The sequence below is a fragment of the Durio zibethinus genome, chromosome 17, assembly GCF_047325235.1.
Source record: "Durio zibethinus cultivar Kanyao isolate XHJ-2024 chromosome 17, ASM4732523v1, whole genome shotgun sequence".
Lineage (NCBI taxonomy): Eukaryota > Viridiplantae > Streptophyta > Magnoliopsida > Malvales > Malvaceae > Durio > Durio zibethinus.
Window position 1 is genome coordinate 10,707,178 of NC_143178.1, and position 22,002 is coordinate 10,729,179.

The 22,002-nt window shown below is 30.1% G+C and overlaps 2 protein-coding genes across 4 annotated transcripts; one reads left to right on the forward strand and one right to left on the reverse strand.

Moving 5' to 3' along the window:
* Window positions 1-1,018: 1,018 nt before the first annotated feature.
* Window positions 1,019-7,366, forward strand: LOC111281811 (aspartyl protease APCB1-like). Its single transcript, XM_022869513.2, has 9 exons — window positions 1,019-1,743; window positions 2,508-2,625; window positions 3,327-3,556; window positions 3,665-3,904; window positions 4,467-4,620; window positions 4,719-4,804; window positions 6,285-6,399; window positions 6,498-6,570; window positions 7,091-7,366. The coding sequence occupies exons 1-9, from the start codon at window positions 1,154-1,156 to the stop codon at window positions 7,210-7,212; spliced, it is 1,728 nt and encodes a 575-aa protein (XP_022725248.2). The 5' UTR covers window positions 1,019-1,153; the 3' UTR covers window positions 7,213-7,366.
* Window positions 7,367-13,350: 5,984 nt separating this feature from the next.
* Window positions 13,351-20,272, reverse strand: LOC111281817 (uncharacterized). 3 transcript variants are annotated; one of them, XM_022869544.2, is made up of 13 exons: window positions 20,222-20,272; window positions 19,424-19,838; window positions 18,601-18,847; window positions 17,842-17,912; window positions 16,891-16,970; window positions 16,419-16,581; window positions 16,215-16,295; window positions 15,547-15,651; window positions 14,825-15,007; window positions 14,421-14,513; window positions 14,154-14,293; window positions 13,996-14,062; window positions 13,351-13,637 (listed from the first exon to the last, which is right to left on the reverse strand). In XM_022869544.2, exons 2-13 carry the CDS (start codon window positions 19,814-19,816, stop codon window positions 13,518-13,520), a joined length of 1,743 nt encoding a protein of 580 aa, XP_022725279.2. In that variant the 5' UTR covers window positions 19,817-19,838; window positions 20,222-20,272; the 3' UTR covers window positions 13,351-13,517. The 3 variants fall into 3 exon arrangements, with proteins under 3 accessions (XP_022725279.2, XP_022725262.2, XP_022725270.2); XM_022869527.2 differs by having other exon boundaries at window positions 17,842-17,954; XM_022869535.2 differs by having other exon boundaries at window positions 17,842-17,954; window positions 20,197-20,272.
* Window positions 20,273-22,002: the final 1,730 nt, after the last annotated feature.

The following is a 22,002-nucleotide window of genomic DNA, read 5'->3' on the forward strand; positions in this document are numbered from 1 at the left end:
AGATTTGTCTCTTTATCACTTTTTTTTATCTTGTTCCCTCTTCCTACATTCCTTGTTCTTCATCTTTTCTCATGATCAAAATTTAAAAAGAAAAAAGAAAAAGAAAAGCTATATGGGAAAGGGAATAAAGAAGAGAAGAAATAAATAAATAAAAAGTAGTAGGTAGGATGGTTAAAAATCTATTTTGATTTGCGAAAGGATAAGAAATCTGTAATGGGGAAAAAAATTTTCTAGACACTCTTTTTCTTTTTATCTTTTAACTTTTCTTTCCTTTCTTTGTTTGGTGTATCAATCTCTCTTCGCGAATCACCTCCAACTAATTTAATTCACACTTTAATTAACTCCTAATCACCTTTTATGGTCAATATTAAATGTTTCCAAAATGTGTCTCAAATTTTCAAATTGAAAAACCTCGTACAATTGGGGATGACTTTAATATATAGGTATAGATAATAATTTTTTTAAATAAAATTTAATAAAAATGATAATTAAAAAAAACAAAATAATTTTTTAAGCCCATTTCCTAGGCACTAGTCATTTTCTAGCTATATGCCAACTTTATATTTTAATTTTTATAATTTAGTTATATTTTTTAAAAAAATTTTGTTTAATTTGAAGGTATCGCTGATGATAAAATGTAATAACATAAGCTCATAAAAATTTAATTTTAAATAATTTAACTATGAATGATAAATTTGATTTTGATTTAAATAATTTATTTAAATTTAATCTATTTAATTTTAAAACTTAACAAATTGAACTAGAATTTTCTTAATGCTAAATTCGAAATGATTAAACTCCAATGACTCAAAGATCAAATTTAAAACTGAGCCAAACTTAAATTGTTTCATATTTCAAATGACAATTTTTTAAACACAAAATATTTTACCGATTACGCTCAAAATCATTCGATCCAAGCACAGCCCCGACCCGGTCCACGCATTTACTATCTCTATTTCCAAAACATTCCACGCGTCTTTGCAGAACTTTAAATTGACTTATAGTTTGTACGGAAAGTGACTTTCTTTGAACCATTCCTGCATTGCATCTCCCACAGTATTAAAGTCCACGGACAACATTCATATAGTTCCCTGAAACCACAGCACTACGAATCTCTCTTAATTTCCTCTCTGATCAAATTTAAGAGAGAGAGATGGATTCTGATGAAAGGCCACAGCGAGTAACAGGGGTAGTTATAATAACTCTTCCACCATCTGACAACCCTTCTTTAGGCAAAACAATCACAGCTTTTACTCTTACTGATGATGTTTTCCCTCATTCCCACCAAACCCAACAACGAGAACCAGAACAAGAACAGAATTTGCCAACAACCCAAGTTCTAACATCACCTCCACCTTCACCACAAAACCCTCAACTTGGATTCTCATTCTCAAGACTCTTTTTTGATAACCCGAGAAAGCTATTAGGCTTTCTGGGTATCTCTCTTTTAGCTCTTCTTTTTTACAGTTTTTCTTTCTCCAATACTTTTTTAGAATTAAAGAATTCCAACAATGATGATGAAAAGCCACAGTCTTTTATCTTCCCTTTGTATCATAAACTGGGGGCTGATTCGGAGCTCAAGTTGGGAAGATTTGTGGATGCTGACAAGGAGAACTTGGTGGCTTCAATTGATAGTGGTGCAATAGGAACTCAAAAGATCAACAAATTGGTTGCTGTTAATGCTGCTGTAATTGATTCATCTGGTACTATTTTGCCTGTTAGGGGGAATGTTTATCCAGATGGGTATGTGGAAATCTTGTTTCTTCTCTAACTTATGTCTTGGCATCATAGAATTGAGAAATAGATGTTGATTTTATAATATTCAAGTTTTTGTTTGTGGTACTACTTGTGATAAGGTGCAACAAAGCCTTAAGAGTCTTTGTGTTGGATAATTACAGCTAACTTTATAACGTTTCTTTGTTGTGCATTTGAGAGCAGTGGGAAACCAATGTAATTGTCTGTCTCACTTCATATCTTTAAATTACTTTTCTGGGATCCAGTTATTAGGGGAAGTGTGTAAGATTGCTTCTTCTTTCCATAACTGTAATGATTAATCACTGTTTTGATAAGCATTTTTGGGCACTTCAACACTAAATAAATGCAATACTCCTTTCTTTAAATTTCCTGTATAAAATCTTTACCCTTTGTTTTAAACCTCTAATCTGCAATCACAAGTTAGAAGGATGGTTATATAAATGCTCAAACCAATTGCAGAGTATGTTTGGGAATTTGTGTTGTGAATATAGCAACAGAAGCATTAGTTATAGATCCTGCAGTTATGAGATAATTCCCATCTTTTAGAGTTATCATTAACCAAAAACTTAAAAAAGAAAATGTTGCTGCAGCGATAGTGCTAGTGTAGCTCCATCAAAGATGGACTACAGGAGATACAAAATGGGATTGATTGTGGGTCTCCTAATATGTTTTGACTAACCAATGTTAGTAGTAACTTCTATCATGTGCTTAATGTGTGATTTTTCTTAACTAGGATTTTTATAATTTTACAGATCGTACTTCACATACATGCTTGTTGGGAATCCTCGAAGACCTTATTTTCTTGATATTGATACTGGGAGTGACTTAACGTGGATACAATGTGATGCTCCTTGCAGCAGTTGTGCCAAGGTAACACATTTCTCACTATTTATTAGTTTTTTTCTTGTGCATATACTTATGGTATTGTTAAACAATCATTACTAGTCATTCTAGAAGTATGCTCTAGCTGATGTAACAAATACCCAGTTGCTCCTTGGCATATTGAGTTTAATAGCACATTTAATCTCTCTCTCAATATTTCATCCTTCCTTATGTTTATTGAGCAGATATAGCATATTAATATGTTTATTCCGCGTTTTCACTCTTTCACCTCTCCTTTTCCCTTTTTTAGGGCTTTCAGTTTGTCCATTTTGGTTAACAGTGCTAAAAATCTCTTCAATTTCTCTCTTAGTACAAGAGGGGAGCATTAAGCTTCAAGCCTAGGATCTCTACCAAAGTCCTCACTCATCTCAATTACTCAAGCTTAAGACCAAGTGACATCTTAGATAATAGTTTGTCTTGAAATTTCCTTTTATTGACCATAGGGCTAGAAGACGCATATTGCAATATATTAAAATTGGAAGTGTTTGTGATTTCTATCAAGATGCACCTTCACCACCTTGAGCAAAGAAAACACATAAAACAGAGCCTAGAGGGAGGGAAAATAGGCTTTTATCAAGATAATGACATTGGATCAGAAACTAACCCTTTAGATGATGTAATTCAAAACCTATTTTTCATCTTTCATGCAATAGGGATTGTCTATACTCTAATGGATACAGTTGATGTAGGGAGCAAATCCTCTTTACAAACCAACAAGAGTCAATATCGTAGGGTCAAAGGACTCAATGTGCACAGAGGTACAGAAGAATCAGAAGCCTCAAAATTGTGAAACCTGCCAACAGTGTGACTATGAGATTGAATATGCTGATCTTAGCTCCTCCCTGGGGGTTCTTGCAAGAGATAAACTTCACCTAGTGACTGCAAATGGATCAATTACCAACTTAGATGTTGTTTTTGGGTATCCTTTCTCTACAAACTCCCTCAACATACTGGACTGTTGGTTATTTTATCTATCTAATCTTCCTGCCAATATGTGTGAATAACTTCTGAATTTATTTGTTTTAAGGTGTGCATATGATCAGCAAGGCATGCTTTTGAACACTCTGTCAAAGACAGATGGAATTCTTGGACTAAGCAGGGCTAAGGTTAGCTTGCCTTCTCAATTGGCAAGTAAGGGAATTATTAACAATGTGGTCGGTCATTGCCTTGCTACAGATGTTGGTGCTGGTGGATATATGTTCTTAGGTGATGATTTTGTACCAAACTGGGGCATGTCATGGGTCCCTATGCTTGGAAGCCCTTCAATGTGAGCATGAATCTCTGAAAATTTGCTTCTTGTTTGTGATTCTTTGAGGCATTTGCTTGGTTTTAATGAAAAAATGGGTAATTCATATCTATAAAACTAGTAGAAAATGATCTATTGATTCATAATTTTTGCAAAAATGATTTACGTTAATTTGACAACACCAAAAAGAACAAAGGCCAGAAGCTGATACTGTATTAAAGCCAGTCTAGAAAAGCCTATCCACCCTAATTATCCATCTTCACTATGTTGTAAGAATGGTTACTTTTTGGACATATATCCTTACAATGATAGATGTTATTTATCATAAATGTCGCAATCAGCATCTAAGCCAGTGCTTGATCAGTTTCTTAGGAAGCTTTGTGCAGTCACTTGATTTAACAATTGCTGCATCATGTTTTTTTGCCAATCATTGCCCCTCCATTTATTTTCTTTTCCTTAATCTATTTATTATAATTACTTAACTATTCTGTCATTTAACATCTGCAATTTCTGATCCTGTTGTTTGGTTCCACTTCAGCTTTGACTTCTTACTTCTGTTTTTTTTATTTTATCTTACCTTCAGAGAATTTTACCAAACACAACTTGTGAAAATCGATTATGGAAGTAGCTCTCTTAGTTTAGGCGAACAAGACAGCAACACTGGAGGAGTTGTGTTTGACAGTGGCAGTTCTTATACATACTTCACAAAAGAAGCATATGACGAATTGGTCGCTTCTGTATGTATTATCATCTTCAGCTTGATTGAAAGATAATTAGTCTCTTTTTAAGAAAGCACTGCCAACTGATTATATCAACTACCTGTTGCTTGATGCAGCTTAGTGAGGTTTCTGAGCTCGGATTTATCCAAGATGCATCAGATCCAACACTTCCAATTTGCTGGCAAACTCCATTCCCGATCAGGTAGCCTATCTGTTGCTTCAGTTTGGTACATTTTTCTTTTCATATTTTCTCAGCTGTCAACAAATTTCCCACATAACTTACTTCTAATTCATTTTGTAAGGATAAGAAGCAAAGTAATGCATTTTGGTTGCTGGGACTTCTATTCTTATATTGATTTTCCTGCATTCAGGAGGTTGTGCAGAAAATTTTCAGCTGTACTACTTTATCGTTACACTAACATATTTGAAATCCTTGCATAAGAAACACATCAGTTAGTTTTCTATTGTCTAGAGATGAAATGAAGAGACAAATTCATTCTTTTATTTTGTATTTTAACTTTTGATTTATCAAGCAAAAAAAGTTTGCTCTTGTGCCACTACCACCACAATCATATAACATGAACTATCATCCAGGCATGATTATCACCTTTGGAGATTGTCATTCTAACTTTATATGACTTTCTTCCTGCATTGCCCTTTTAATACCTCTAGTTATTACTATAAATATGCGTCATTTTAGTTTTGGATATTAATGTGTTTGCACAAAATTTTTTTCTGTGCATAGAGTTATTTCATTATTTTATTCCTATGAATTTGGCTTAAAGCTTTGGATTATTTGCTGGAGGTGTTTCTGAACTGAAAGGGAGAAAAAGAAAAACTACTAGTTAAGGTGCATTTTTTGGGGGTAATAATCCTTACACTTTGTTCATAGCAGGCTCTCTTCTAAGTTCCAACTTTACTTATAGTTGACTCAAAAGATTCTCCTTCAGCGGCTAGCTTGGTTCTATCGCTGTCCTTGGACTATAGAAGCTGTTGATACCCATTCTTTGTTACTCCTATAATTTTTGTCATTCTCCATTTGAAATTCTTCCAACTAAACTTTCACTAGTCAAAAAGTAACATATGTGACTTTAATTTTCCCATTTTACCCTTTTATTACAACCGCTTAAAACTTATATAAAAGCAGTGGTACATCCCAAACAAACGATTTACCAACTAAATTTCTCACAATTAACATGCTTGTTTAGTTACCATGTGAAGAAGGAAAGAGGTGTTTTATTCTTGGCACAATAGTTTCCCATTCTTTTTCCTTTTTTTGGTTCAAAGAAGGCCATAGCCTAGAAGTAGGGGAAGGATTTGCAAGTGTTAGAATTCGAAACATAGGCCTATTGGATGACACTTCTCAAAGGTAGCTGCATGAACCAGCTGAGAGCTTCAGACCCACAATAGTTTCAAATTCTAAGCATCCTTTCGTTTGCAATTTAGTCTATAGTGTAAATGGTTACATAATAAATATATTTTGTTCTCATTGGGTCTGAAACTTACTCTTGTAAGAGATTTTTTAGATTATTTAAGTACAGAGATCTAAGCCAAAACCCTTCTACATGCTTGATCAATGAATTAATTGCATGTGTTTAATGAAAATCAGTTATTTCTTTGTAATGCGTCCTTATTTTAAAGTAGTTGACCGCATCTTAAAAGTTGCATCTCTGTGGATGCAGATCTATCATGGATATCAAGCAATTCTTCAAAGCTTTAACCCTTCATTTTGGGAGCAAATGGTGGATTATATCCAAGAGGTTTCATATTCCTCCAGAAGGGTACTTGATCCTTAGTGTAAGGACTTCCTGACTACTATGTTCAAGTTTCCTTTCGCACAAGATGGTTCCAGTGTACTTTGGAAGCCTATTGTGATGTAATTTGTTGTTATGCAGAATAAAGGTAATATCTGCTTAGGCATCCTGGATGGAAGCAATGTACATGATGGATCCACATTTATACTTGGAGGTAAGGATAGTTGGTACTTGGAACACCTAAACTTTTATTCTGCCTATTCTTTTGCTCCACAAATTCTTGCTAAGCCCAGTTATTGTTAAGAAAGTTTCAACTTTTAATTTCATCAGATTCTAGCCTAATCTTGGAAATTCATTGCCTTATAAAATACATAGTTTTTTTTATCTAGATTGGCTTTTAATTTAGTTTAATCTGTCAAATATCTATTCCAACCAACCAAATTGTAGTTTATCAATCAGGCAGAAGGGGGTGGTCCTTTTTTTTCTTTTTTTTTTTTTGTTTTCCCTTTCTTCTAGATGGTTAATGTGGGAAACTTGTAAATCTCATTTAGAAATGCATGTTTGCCTATATTCATTTTTCTTCACTCTTGTTCAAGAAAATAAACTATGGTGACGGATAGGAATACTTTTGGTTCTCTTTTGTATAAATCCCAGTCCTTGTTTGTATTCCTTCTATTTGTTTAATTTTAATTTTTCTTTGTTTTTGGTATTATACTATGGATTGAGCTTTGCAGACATTTCGCTGCGGGGGCAATTGGTTGTGTATGACAATGCGAAAATGAAGATTGGTTGGACACAATCAGATTGTGCCAAGCCAAGAAGATTCAACAGCCCCCCCGCTTTCTTTGAAGGATAGTTGCCTTCAGTTGTGCATTATAGTAGGACACAATTATAAGTAAATCGGTGTGTATTTGTAAATTTATCTCACTTAATGCTGTATGGGCACATTCACTTTCTGCAGTCACTTCTTCTGGACCAAAAGGTGCACATCTGCATTTTGTTTTATTTTATTTATTATCTTTTTTCTTTTTTTGGTAACATGCGAGGGGGAACTGGGACTTGGAGTTTGAGTCTTAATGAGGAGGTTGATAAGCAGTAAGCCATGATGGACTTGTTGCACATTTTCATGTGTCTTAGCCCCAAAATAGAAAATGCAATCCTCAAAACCACTGAACAGTCAGCAAATCACCTTGATATAAATCACAATTTTGTTGATTTATTTTTGGAAAATGCCAGGGAATTTTTTATCAACTCATACATTTTTTTTTTAGTACAGAGGGTAGGGGTTGGGGGGAGGCTTGAAACCGAGACCTTAATGTACCTTCTAGCACTACGTGGCCAATAGGTCAGGAGGCAGGGACTCATCAACTTAGACACTTAAGCAACAGTAAAAAGTTGGTTTTTATTATTATTATTATTATTTTTTTATAGTATGACCAAGAAATCATCATATAGGACTCAATCGTAAGATCTGCAAATTAAAATGTGAAGGGCATTAATATCACAAAAACCTTGATCGTTATTATGGTGTTGCCTTTTTGGACATTGTACAGAAACATTTGATAACGGGAAAAACACAACCCCATTCAACATCGATCGAAACAATTGTAAGAGGGAGGAATGCCAGCGGCACGCTTTTGGACGCTTGAACTTTTATAATAAAACCACGTCCTAATCACGTTTTGGGTTTGGAACCGGCAACTCCATATAGTAGTAGGTTACTGATTACTCAAGTGTGTTGGGCTTTTTCTTAGATAAAAGAAAATAATAAAATAAAAGGTAAAACATACTTAAAAAATCTTACGCTTGAACTTTTATAATAAAACCACGTCCTAATCACGTTTTGGGTTTGGAACCGGCAACTCCATATAGTAGTAGGTTACTGATTACTCAAGTGTGTTGGGCTTTTTCTTAGATAAAAGAAAATAATAAAATAAAAGGTAAAACATACTTAAAAAATCTTTCCTATCAAGAGTCTTATTTTATATTAAAAAACAAAAGCCTAAAATTTACCCATCAAAATCTTTTTTGTGTATTTATTTTTATTTTTTTGTAACTTGATTAACCTATTTCTTTTCTTTTTTTTAATTGTAAGTTCATTAGTAGGTATTCTCTCTCACTCTATTTCAAGTCTAAAGTTGTGCATAAAATTTTTTTATATTATTTAATTGACAAAATTGTTGAAATTTTCAGTTGAAATTTTTATTTGATTTTTGCTATTTTAGTTAATTAAAAAAATATAAAGATTAGTCCATGAATTGACCAAGAAGATTTTGAGGTTAGGAGGTCAACACAGGACAACAGCAGCATATGGACTCAGGGCATGATCAGAGATGAAAACCTATGTGCTGAATTTTGATGGCACAGTGGACAAGGAACGGAAACTCCGAACAATACGAGTGATAATCAGAGATGTAGAGGGTCAGATCATGGGTTTACACAATGACAGAATGCCAAGGATTATAAATTCATTTACTGTTGAACCAATCGCTGCAACTCGGGCACTGACTTTGCTAAAGGGTTGGGCTTTTAACTAAATTATATTAGGAGACGCCTTTCGAGTAATAAAAAAGCTGCAGATAAGGATTGAAGATCTTTCTCCCATAAGATCAAATTATTGACGAAAGCAGAAACAAAGCTGCATTGTTGTAACTGGGTAACGGCTGATGCATTTTTAATTCATGAATGAATGATAAGTAATTTGATTTTCTAAAAAAAAAAAAAAAAGATACCAGGTCTAGAAAGAAAATTTTCCAATTATTAAAAAGTTTAAATGAAATCTCTTTACGAAAATTTAAAATTTAATCTTTGCTATGTAATTCTTATAAATTTAGTTTCAATTAATTTTACTGACATGATATTAATTTATTAATATTATAATTTAGATGATGAAATTAATTATTAAATTATATAAATTATATATGTATTCACGAAATTTAAAATTTAATCATTCTAATATAATTTCATAAAAATTTAATTTTTATTGTAGATATTTCAATCTGTCTGGCATTCTACTTAAGTTAATTTTGTTAATAAAAAAATAAAAAAATAAGTAGTTGAATTTATGTGAAATTGTTAGAATTGATTTGTAAAGTTGAAGTTGGATTTAAAGTTGGAATTCAAAGGAAATTGAAATTCCTTTCTAGATTGGAGTTCTTATATTTAAAACTTTATAAATATATTTTCACACAGATCACACAAATACACAAAAAAATTAGGGAGAGAGTCAAAAATTAGGGAAAGTAGTCAAGAAAATTTTTCAAATATTTTTTTTAAGGTTTTAAAAATTTTTCTTTTTTTTGAAAAAAATTTGAAAAATTTTTAGATTTCAACAATTTTTTCTAGTTTTTGTCTAAACCCGAGCCAAGCAAAGCCATTTTTTAAGCCATTCTAGCTTTTCTTCTTGCAGTTGAGCCCCGCTATAGCTATTAGAGCCAAGTCGCCTCTTATTTTAGGTATTTTTTTCACTTTATTTATCTATTTGTTTTTATTATTTTTGCATGATTAAATTTTAAAAAATTAAAAAATTAAAAATAATAAAATAATAAATAATAAATTTTGAGAAATAAATATTAATTATCCAATGATGGAATTTATAGAAATTTCAAATGGTAAATTTCTATAAATTTGTTGATGAGAAATACTGTTTAAATTTGTCCCAAATGGTGAAATAATTTAAATAAAATTTTAATAACAATAATTAATATTTATTTTCAAAACAAAAATATAAAAAATAAAAAATATTGATAAAAATTTTTAAGGATGAGATTTTTAGAAATTTCAAATGGTAAATTTCTAAGAAATCTCTAAGTGAGAAATTTTCTCTAAATTTATCCCAAATGATGAAATAATTTAGATGAAATTTCAATAAAAGTAATTGTATTCTTTTCTAAATTTGATTGAAAATATTTGATAATTATTCAATGATGAGATTTTTAAAAATTTTAAATGGTAAATTTTTAAGAAATCTTTATGTGGAAAATTTCTTTAAATTTGTCCCAAATTGTGGAAGAATTTAAATGAAATTTCAATAAAACATAATTGTCATATTATTTTTCTTCCGAAGATAAAAAAATAAATAAAGAGAAAGATATTTCTAAATTAACCCAAATAGTAAAAAATTTAAAAATCCAACAAAAAAAAAAAATTTTTAAATAGGCCCAAATTGTGAAAATTTTAGAAATTTCAAAAAAAAAATATTTCTAAATTGATCAAAATGATAAAAATTTTAAAAATCCAACAAAAAAAGAGAATTTCTAAATAGGTTCAAATGGTGAAAAATTTAAAAATTAAAAAATATATATATTTATAATTTGATTCAAATGATGGAATAATTAGATATATTTTTAATAAAAAAATAATAAATAATTTTTTTTTCAATAATGGAGTCTCTTCAAAAAAATAAATGGGATCCTTGAATACTTTTAAGGTAATGAAATATTTTTAAAAATTTTACCAAATTAATTGAAGAATCTTATAAATTATTTCTAATATTTAACATAAAAATTTGAAATCATTATACTCAAGACCCTATGATAAATTTAAAATAAAATAGTACTATCATTCGGTTGAGCATGTGGGGATGCTATAACCTTCTCCATATATAACCAAACTCTCGAATTCTATTCTAGTTTGTAGACCCGAATCTATTCTTTTAGAGACCCTTAGTCAAGCTTAAAAGCTCTTTAAAATGATAAATTCTTCGGTAACCAATCACATCTGGTTAAAAAAGATTGATAGCGACTCCATCTATTTGTTAAGTTTAATTATAGATATACGGATTTATATGTTATGACATTCATACAAGTTGAAATTAATAATTTTGGTACAATTACTAATAAAAAAATATTTTTTTCTTTAAAAAATATTTTATTTATATAAAAAAAGTCAAATCTCAAAATTTTTTAGAAATTTTCCATATAATTTAAAATATTTTAATTTTTTAAAAAATCATATTTTTGAATTTTTTTAAAATCAATTTTTAATTTTTTAAAATTCTATATTTTGAAATTTGTAGAAATTTTCTAGTTTCTTAAAAATATTAATTGTGCTTTTTATAATATTTTTAATTTTTATATTTTTTATTTTTTCAAAATTTAACATTTTATTTAATCAAAATATTTAATTTTTGCTTTTAAGTTTTTGAAATTTTTATAAAAATTTTTATTTTTTTTTATTTTTATGTTTTTTTAGAAAATTTCTATATTTTTTAATAAATAAATTATAAAGAAAACATAAGTATTAAGAATTTGTTTTGTTTTGATATATTTGAGGTAGAAGAGCATAAAAATATGGAGTAAAACAGAGAAATAGCAAAATACAAAGACTTTTTAATTTTGATTTATTCTTTACTTGAATATGATAAAAAGCATGCAAAATTTTTTTAAATTTATAAACTCTTTTTAAAAGCATAAAATATTATAAAAAATTTCTAAAAACATAAAAATTAAAAAATATATATGGAAAATTTTATAAGAATTATAAAAAAATAAAATTAATAAATTCAAATATTTTATTTAAAAAAGTTAAATTTTGAAAAAAATACAAAAACTTCCTAAAATGAAATTAAAATATTAAAAAATAAATTTAATATTTTTAAAAATTATTAAAAAATTTAAAAATAATGAATTTTTATACGAAAAAAATCTAAATTTTAAATTTCATGACAACTAATTTTATTCATTCAAGTTACCGTATCGATAAAGTTAATACATTATCAAATCAATGGTCATATCAATATTTTTAATGATAAAAAAATTAATAAAGTTAGTGATTAAACAAAAATTATTAAATTAAAATAGTATAAAGGTTAAATTTGTATGAATTATAATATAAAAATTACATTTTAAATTTTGAAAAAGTACAGTGATCATTGATAAAATTTGACCAAAAAGATCTACTAGGTTTTGCTTTTTCGTCCTACTCTTTGTGCTGTTGTGCTTGATTGTAGGCTGCATACACAGTGCATTGCTTTAACTTATATGTTGGCTAAATACACAATGAGATTAATTTTGATAAAATTAAAAATAATTATAAAAATGAGGTTAATTATTATAACAGTGAAATTAAAATTAGTGATAAGATGTATTTGGATGTAAAAATAATTGTAACAATATGATAAATCATAATGAGAAGAGAAAATAATCGATAATTACATTAGACTTAAAATTTTATAAAATAAAAAATTTAAATTATTTACTATTTAAAAAATTATTAAATTATTAAAAATTATTAAATTGGTTAATATTAAATAATAATTATGTTAATAAATAATTAAAATTTACTTACTTATCAATTTATTATATAATAATATAGTTTATTTATTTATTATTTCAAAATTATTTAAAAATTTAAAAATTACATAATGAAAAATTAAAAAAAAAATTTGTAGGGATATTTTTGTCCCTGCAACTTAACTTGAAGGGTAGAAAAAAAAATTATAAAAAAAACTTTATTATAAAAAAATTTCTTATATTGTTTGCAAAACTTCACCTAATTTTTATTAAATTATTTAAAAAATTTTTGTTTTTTGGTACAGAATCAAGATATATATTTAGAATCACTGAAACATAACATTAAAGAAGAAGCGTTAAAATCAAGGCATAAAGAACCCTTTTTATTGCTCGATTCGAAGCAAGTTGCAGTGTTTTTTATTTGAAGCAAATTGTCACGTTTTCCTAGAATTTCCAAGATAGATAGCTGCAAGTTTTTAGTTCAAAAAATTAGACGACGTGGCTACACATGAATTTAAGTGTCAAAAAGCTTGTGGCAGTAACTATTCCTAGCATTCCCCTTGTAAAGAGGATTCTCCCAGCAGATTCCAGGGTCTAGAAATAAAATCACAGTGCATAACGATAGAAAGAGAAACCTGTCCAACAGAAGTTTATCAGTCCGATAGGATGTACCACGCATATCAAGAATTTCTTTGATTGCGATCATAAAAGCATGTGACGATATGCCTAAAACATTTTCTCAAAAAGAAAAAGCAGCAGCAAAACAAAATATACGATTGTTTGACTAAAGGAACTCAGCACCTCAATTAAGAAAATTACATGTATCTGCAATTCAGATTTTTTACTTTAAAAGGGTAAAAATACAACTAAAAGAAACATCTGGAACAACAAAAAAGGTGCAAAAGGAAACAACTAAAGACACTAGGATCTAGCTAGACATCATGACCTGATCACTTGAATCTAAGGCTTGACTGGCGAAAAACCTGACATCGACATCGGGATCCTCACTCAATTCCACTAAGCATGGACGAATTGTCTTCTCCACCACCTGTATTCATCAAGAAGAGTATAATATGTTATATTCCAAATCCAGGAACAAACTAAACCAGCATAACAACCTCCTTATATATACAAATTCTAAAAACATATGGGATTCTCCCATTCCAGCTAGGAGAACTAATGAGAAGTGTCATTTTTTATTAATTCCATGTCAGTAACATCAACCAATTAAAAGAATTCACAAATGGAAAAAAGAAGGGAGACAGGAACTACATAAAAAGAGAAAAATTCACAAAAACCAATTTTTCAGCACTAGGAGATATTAAACTAAGCGCTAAACATGTTTACAGAAAAAAAAATAGATTCAACCGCATGACAATTATTCAAATGAGAATAAATTTACTCACAGATTGATCAACAATAGGAATAAGTGACTGCAGCACCTTGGCCACATTAAATTTGATGTTGGGTACCCTGTGCCATGCAATTTTTAGTCTCATAATCCAAGTCAAAGAATTCAAACAAATAAACTTTCAAATCAAACTTCAGGATGCAATAGCGTTACCTATCTTTTGAAGCATTAATAACTACAGGGAGGAGTTTTGAACAAGTAATATCTGAGCCCATAACAGGGGCAAGTAGAGAAATTGCATGTAGAATGGTCATCCGATACAGATAATGAGGATTATTAATCATGTCCAAAACCTGTCAACAAATTTCCCAAAAAAAGAGACATCATATTGAGAACCAACATCTTCAGATATCTCCTTTTTTCACACATTTAGAATTATAAAAACAGGAATTAAATTATTGTTAAGGCAAGCAGACTAACCTGTGGAACTATATGCTGCATTGCCCAATCTGGTCCAAATTCTTCTGCCAGGCGCTTCACATTATTAGCAGCAGCATCACGAATGGAATAAACCTACAATGAATACCAATAAAGTTAGCGAACTTTGTTTTATAATATTACAATATTAAGTCCTAGCATTACCTCTTAAAGGTAGACCAGTAATTCATAAACAAAAACCTAAAGCAAACAGAAAAGGTTTTAAACATTGGTTTTTTCTCCTATTCCACCAGAAACCACTGATTATAACATAAAGTCAGTAAGACCAATATCCAACTGTGGATTCTCAAATATACAGGGAGCAATTCCAGATTGACATTGACATATATAAAGAAAGAAGCACATAAACTCCAATGATTTTTGCTCCATATCAAAGTTCTTTGCACCTTATCTTTCAACCATTGCATGCAGAGTGCACCAAGTTTGTCATCAAAAAAGCCAACACCCAACTGACTTGCCAATAAAGGTATGTATTCAATTATTGCAAGCCGAACCCTCCAGTGCCTATCCTCCGCAAGCTCTACAATTGCAGGCAATAGGGACTGGGACAGCAGATCAATTCCAATAACCTGAGATGATAGGTATATTAGCTAAGCTGTATTTGAATAAATGAGAGAGATATACACTTACATGCTCATAGTAAGTAGTTCTTCCAACTGCAGCACCAAAACAAATGATTAAAATAGCAAGAATAAGAGAACCACAGGCGATAACTGCCAGTCAAATATTAAATGACACATTGTCACTCCAGCTTAGCTCAAGTGATAAGGGTAGTGTGGGTTTCAGTAGAGATCCTAGGTTTTACAGCTTCATTAATCTCATTTGTACCAAAAAGTAATTCATAACACATCATTAAATCGAAACATTAGATATTCATGTTAGCTGGGAAGGAACTTGCTTAATGCATCAGCAACAAGAAATTTAACATCTTTATTTAAGAGGACATGAAAAACCATTAAGTCCACAATCAGTTTCCAAGATGATAGTTTGATAAAAACTGTTGAACAATATCACTAAAAGATGGGAAAATTGTAAATAGAAGATAATAGAGAAAATGTCATTACTTTACTTCACAAATCATAAATTATATCTTAAAAATTATAACCACCTGGTTGACTTGATCAAGCTTGCTAATTATATTCAGCCGGACATCTGGAAATTCATCTTTCAAAAGAGAAAGAAATATGGGTAGCAATTGCTCTATGGTCGCATCCTACAATCATCAAAGGAGAATACGTTATATTGCAAAGAAAAAAATAAAAGAAAAAAGATTTAAACATGAATAGGATGAATGCAATAGAGCAATAGGAAACAATGTCTTCTTGAATCAATATGAGATCCAACAATAAAAAAACCAGCAAGAAAACTAAACCTGTCTGGTCAACAAAAAATAATAATTTTTTAACTTTGTTCAATGAAAGAATAAAGAGCCAAAATCCCACATAATTCTGAATAGAGCTTGTTATTCGGCAAAGTACCAAGCAGTCAGAAATGTTATTATGCTAATTAGATGCCCAGGCCCACAGGAGAGAACACTAAAAATGTCCTCAATCAAAGCAATTGACTAATCCACATTATACTACTTTACACACTTGCAGTTAACAAAAGGATGGCCAACCAGAAAGTGTTGTCAGAAGATAAGATGAACATTTATTCAACAAATTAAAAAGTTGTCAATACCACAAAGCATCATGTAACCTTTGGCACTTCCAAAAAAACAAATGAATTTCATTGAAGGTGGACTTATCCAAGCACAAGACAAGACAGAATGACTACCTTCCCTAAAACAGGCGCCATTCCCATTATAACTGAAGCCAAAGCAGAACGAACATGCTGGGATGAATCTGTTGATAGTTCCTGCAGTGGAAACATTAACTAATTTAGACAGGACATAGATAGAAATAGAAAAAACTAGATTACTGTTACAAATAAAGAAAAAACTAGGATGAAGTAGGCAAAGTATTCCATGAGCATTGTTACCTTGACACAGGGAAGAATATGCTGAATTGCTAGTTCTGGATTCAGAATTCCTAGTTCTGGATTCAGAATTCGGCAAAACTTAGTAACTTTTCCAGCAGCAGCAATCCGTACTTCAGCTTCGTTATCACGAAGTAGGCGAACATATGCAGGTACTAGGTCCGACCTAAACAAGTAAACCTTACAACATCAATTGATGACAACTGATAAACCCATCACTAAGAAAAAATCATTCAAAAAGTAAACGTATGAATGTAACAAAAAGCAGTTTTGAATGGATGAAGCATTATAATTGATAAATGACCTAAAACAATTGCATCGAATTCCAATTAAATAGAGAGTAAATGAGCAAATTCATCAGTAGAGATCATGGGGTACAGGAAGAACGTAAAATGGAAAAGGAAAACAGGTATAACAATAGAAGTCCTGAAAGCAAAAAATATAATGGTTTACGCTACGTGATTGTAAAGATTACCTAGTAGGCTCAGGTCCAACAGCTTCACACAGCTCATATAATTGATTTGCAACCATGTAACGGACACGCCAAGACTTATCCTAGAAGCCAAAGTAATACCATTTCAAAAAAAAAAATACTCTTAAATATAAATTACCAAACTGAAGAATGGGAAAAGAGAGAAAAAGGAGAAAGGGAAAAATGAATTAGAAGAACAATAATTTCCGTTTCATTTCACTTCAAGAAGCAAGAAGATCTAAATATACTGGCTTAAAATTAACTAGAAATCATCCAAAATTTTCCTAAAACACAAATACAAGATATATTCTACAAAATGAACAATAAAACCAAAATTTGTGAAGAATATAACATTTATAACCTTAGAGGTTAATCTATTTCTAGCAGGGTGAATCAAACCATCGTTTCAAGACCTTGGTTAAAAACAAAAGATACGAGACATAGAGCAGTATAACACAGAATGAAGGCCCTCATAGAAAAATGGATAACATGCTATTTGAGGTGGAATCATCAAGAGTGATAATCCATTTCATTCAAGATATCTGTAACATTTTATAGATGCAATAATGGTATTGTAACCGCAAAATGACCAAAAAATTTGACACTAGTGCCCTTTAATACAGCTGGGATCCAGGAACATAATGTCTTCTTCAGAAGAACAGAGGCTAAATTTCATCTTCAACCTTAGAAAAAGGGTGAACGAAGTTCCCAACCTCCTCTATGACTATTTTCAGATAGAGGTGGTAAAAAGGACTTTCATAAGTTTTCTAGAGATACAAAGAGCTCAAACAACATGCTGAAATAGTAATACTCGTCAGAACAAGGCCATAATACAAAGTTCACCCCAAACTCCTCAGAAAGATGGGGAAAAGATGACAAAATATGACAAAGATGGAGCAATTTTTTGCAAATCCTAACATAGTTGTAACATAATATTCATCACACATGGTCTACCTGTGAGAAATTAACTATGACAGGTAGAATATGTGCCACACAATCTTGGGGTTCCAACAACTTTCCAAGAGCTGCACAACCATCCACAGCCAATAAGCGAACAGAATCTTGATCTGTAGGGAGGAAAATTTTGAGAAAATAAGCTTTTCAAACCTAAGTGAACTTAACAACTAAATATGCAAAATAAAATGCATAAGTATGAACAAACAAGGGATTCATTTTTTTTTTCTTTAAAAAAATAAGGCCAAAACCCATAAAGTACATCATTGACCTTATTTTTTTCATTTTTTCATTGATTGGAGAAGAAACAAAGGTTATAGGTGCCTGGCTGGTCAAAATGCTCAAATATACTATGATCTAATTTTTTGACTAACCGATCGTGACTCTTGCTCATAAACAACAAACCTTGAATTTATCGGATAAAAAAGAAAGTTGCAAAATTACAGAACACTTATTTTTTAATGCAAAAAGAAAGGCAACTTTCCTTAGAAGTAAAAGGAGTTAAAAAGAACACCATTCCCAAGTCCTCTTCCTTCCTACAAGTTTGAACCTAAAACCATCCCCTCTAGAAGGAAAAGAAACATCATAAAGGCTACTAAATTCTTCCCTCATGATTTCTGACCAGTATTGTTTAACTAAAATCACTTAGCTGCACTTTTATCCATTTAATATATTTTGAAGCATATATTCAACAATAATTTATCAGCAAAACAAGTAATCATAATTTTAATAAAAAAGATGCTTAAGTACTCTACATACCATCCTGAGTCAAATCATCAAACATAGACATGATGTCCACCTTCAAATGAGGTGCTTCTACAGTAGCAGCAAATTTTCCAAGATTTGTTGCAGCAGATCTCCTAACCATGGGCATATCATCTTGGCAATGCTGACTATATATCGCTCTTAGTTCAGTTTTTAATGCCTCAGGGGCACTTGGGTATGCAATATGAAACAAACCACATGAGGAAACTCGAGCTGTAAACCACTCACCAGCAGCCAATCTCTGGATGTTTGAGACAATCACATTCAAAAAAACAAGTAAACAACAGTCATTCTATACTAAATAAAGTATTACTTAGGATTATAACTAAAAACAAATTTGAGCATAGATTAAGAATAACACCATGTCCTTGTCACTAGGCTTAGGACTGATCATATCATATATGGTGCCATTACCCAAATGAGAACAAGGCAGAGCAGCAGAACCGCATATTGGCAACATACAGCAGACAAGCGTAATATTACTAGTTTAGAACATGATGGAAGTGGACTTTCATCAACTCTCTGGTTTATACAGTTTTCAAGCATTATTAGAGAATATGTTTCTTCCACTAACAATCTTTTCACCATACAAACATTAAAGGAAAAATCAAATTCCATATCAAAATCATGTAGTTCCTTGTTGCAATATTTTATCTTATCTTTCCAAATAAATATAAAAGAAGATAGAAACATTATATCATGCATCCTCATTTCAAGGCATTCAACTTCCTAATTTCTAACTCAATAAACATGTAAAACTATTGAATATAAAATACATTATGCATAAGGAAAATGAGAAAACAAAGCAGAAGCCAACCTTCACTAGCGGAATAAAATACTCAACCAAGTCCTGCTCCCTCATCTGCGCACCAATTCTACACAATGACTCCACAGCCTTATCCCTCACACAAGTTTCCTCAACAGTGCAAAGAGTCTCCAGTGGAGGTAACAAAACATTAGCATATTTCACACCTCCAACATAAGGAATAAAAACTCCCAATTCTTCTGCCATGGCAAGGAGAACTTCATCATCGTCATCATTGTTCTCACTCAGAAATGGAATCAGCTCCTTCCGTGTCCTTTCTTCCCCAAGTGCACGAGCAATTGTAGACAGTCTACGGATCGAGTTCAAACGAAGCTGGATATCTTCATTCTTGAGCTCATCAATTAAAACCGCAATGGGATACAAAGGCTCATCAATCATTGCCATGTTAACTCACAGGATCTTACGCCTGAAAACATACAAATAAACTCAAAGTACTTATTTAATCAATTTCAGAATCCAAAATTTCTGAAAAAGTAGATATCGCAATGAAGAAACCCGAACAACTATTTAACCTAAGCTAATCTTACAACTTTTCCTTCATTTTCTAAGCAAACAAACAGGGGTTAGCGAGGGAGAAGAGAGATATTAACGACGCATTAATTGAAACAAATTTTGATTAGAAGACACCCGAATAAATGCTAAAAAAAGTGATCCAATCCATAAAACAATTTGAAAAAGACATGAAAAATCTTAGTAAAAAAAAATGGGCTAAAGCTGAAAACGAGCAACGATGAGATCTATTCGGAGAAAAAAAATATTCTTACACTGAAAAAGGAAAAACTGGAGTACCTTTCGACGGTTCAAGTCAAGTGCGGGTCTATTCGATGCTCGATCTAATCTGAGAAACAAAGAGACAGCGGGACTGATCTATAAATGATAGTAGATTGGTTTAAATTTTGTTTTTGTTTTTGTTTTATTTTATTTTATTTTAATTATTGCCTTTCTAATAGAATTTGTGTGAAATTATCGGGACCTAAATAAAGGGGGGCTTTTTGACCACACCTATTTTACCTTTTCTACTCTCGATCTAATCGGAGTAACAACCGCATGTCAGTAGTCCGACCCGATATTTTTTCTTTTTTAATCGGATATTAATTTTTATTTATTTATCTAAAAGAAGAATAAAAAAAGTTATATTAAATCTTTGTCACAAATGTATAGTTTACTTATTTAATCTTTTTTTCAAACATCGTAACGATTTTAGGAACCGTCAGTTGAATTTAAAAAAAAAAATTACCATCAATCTTTTTTTTATTAAATGTAATTGATCACTTATTAAAATTTATTTTTTTAATAAATTAATTAAAATTTATTAAAAAGATAAATTTTAGGTTTACAAAAAAAAGTTTAGATTCGAGAGTCAATTACGTATGTGGAAGGATTAGTACTCTGACAATGCTTGTTTAAAATTATGCTAATTAATTATGTGTTATCTTTTAATATTAACAAAAATGGTCTTAATTTTGGTATTTAAAAATTAATTGTTTTGATTTTTTTAAAAACATATATTTATTTTTTAGTAAGCTTGAAAAATAAGAACCATATATTGAAATTTTTTTTAAAATATTCGAATACTCAGACAATATTAAAAAGAATCATCTCATTTAAGAAAATTTTAAGAATAACTACTCAGAATTCTAAAAAATTCTATCATCGATGTTCATATTTATTTCTAATATTTCTTTAAAAAACATAAAATATGATGTCTATAATTTTAAAGCAAATAGTATTTTATAAAAAAAAAAAAACTCATTTTTATACCATTTATAAAAGAAAAATGAGAAATCCTTAACAAAAATTAATCTAAATGCTCAAATACATTGATAGCATTTTAAATAAAGTTTTTACATAAAGATTCTTATTTTAAATAAAGTTTCTTACATAAAGATTCTTGAAGAATCACTATTCAAATTTTTTTAAAATCTCATCCTTGGAGATTTTTTATTTATTTTTATTTAAAATCATGTAATAATATAATTATTCATAAATATATTTATTTCCAAAAAACACTCTCTTGTTTATTAAGACAAATTTGTTCAAATTATAAAATGTTAAATTTTCATATTGAAAAGAACTTCTAAACATTCCAATACTTAAGTAATTTTTAAAAGACTTTTCTCGTTTAAAGAATTTTTAGGAATCACTACTCGGATTTCTTGAATTTCCATCATCGAAAATTTGATTAACATTTAAAATTATATACTACAAATAATCAAGTAGAACATGTATACGAAAAACATATATTGATTATGTTTTAATTCTCTTTACTTATTTCCCAATTATAAATTTAAACTTTAGAAAGGAATAAAGTAAATAAAATCTTTTATTGAAAAATTTATTAGATATCCTAATACTTTGACGGTATTTTTAAAAAAAATTTTCACCAAAGGATTTATTAGAAATCTCTATTCGAACTTTCTTAGAGTCTCATCCTAAAAAATTTTTATTCATTTTGTTCTTTCTTACTTAATTAATTATTTTTTGTTCTAATTTTTAAACTTTAATTATATCAATTTCATTATTAAAGGAGTCATTACACATCATTATTAATATCTATCAAAATTTTAGAA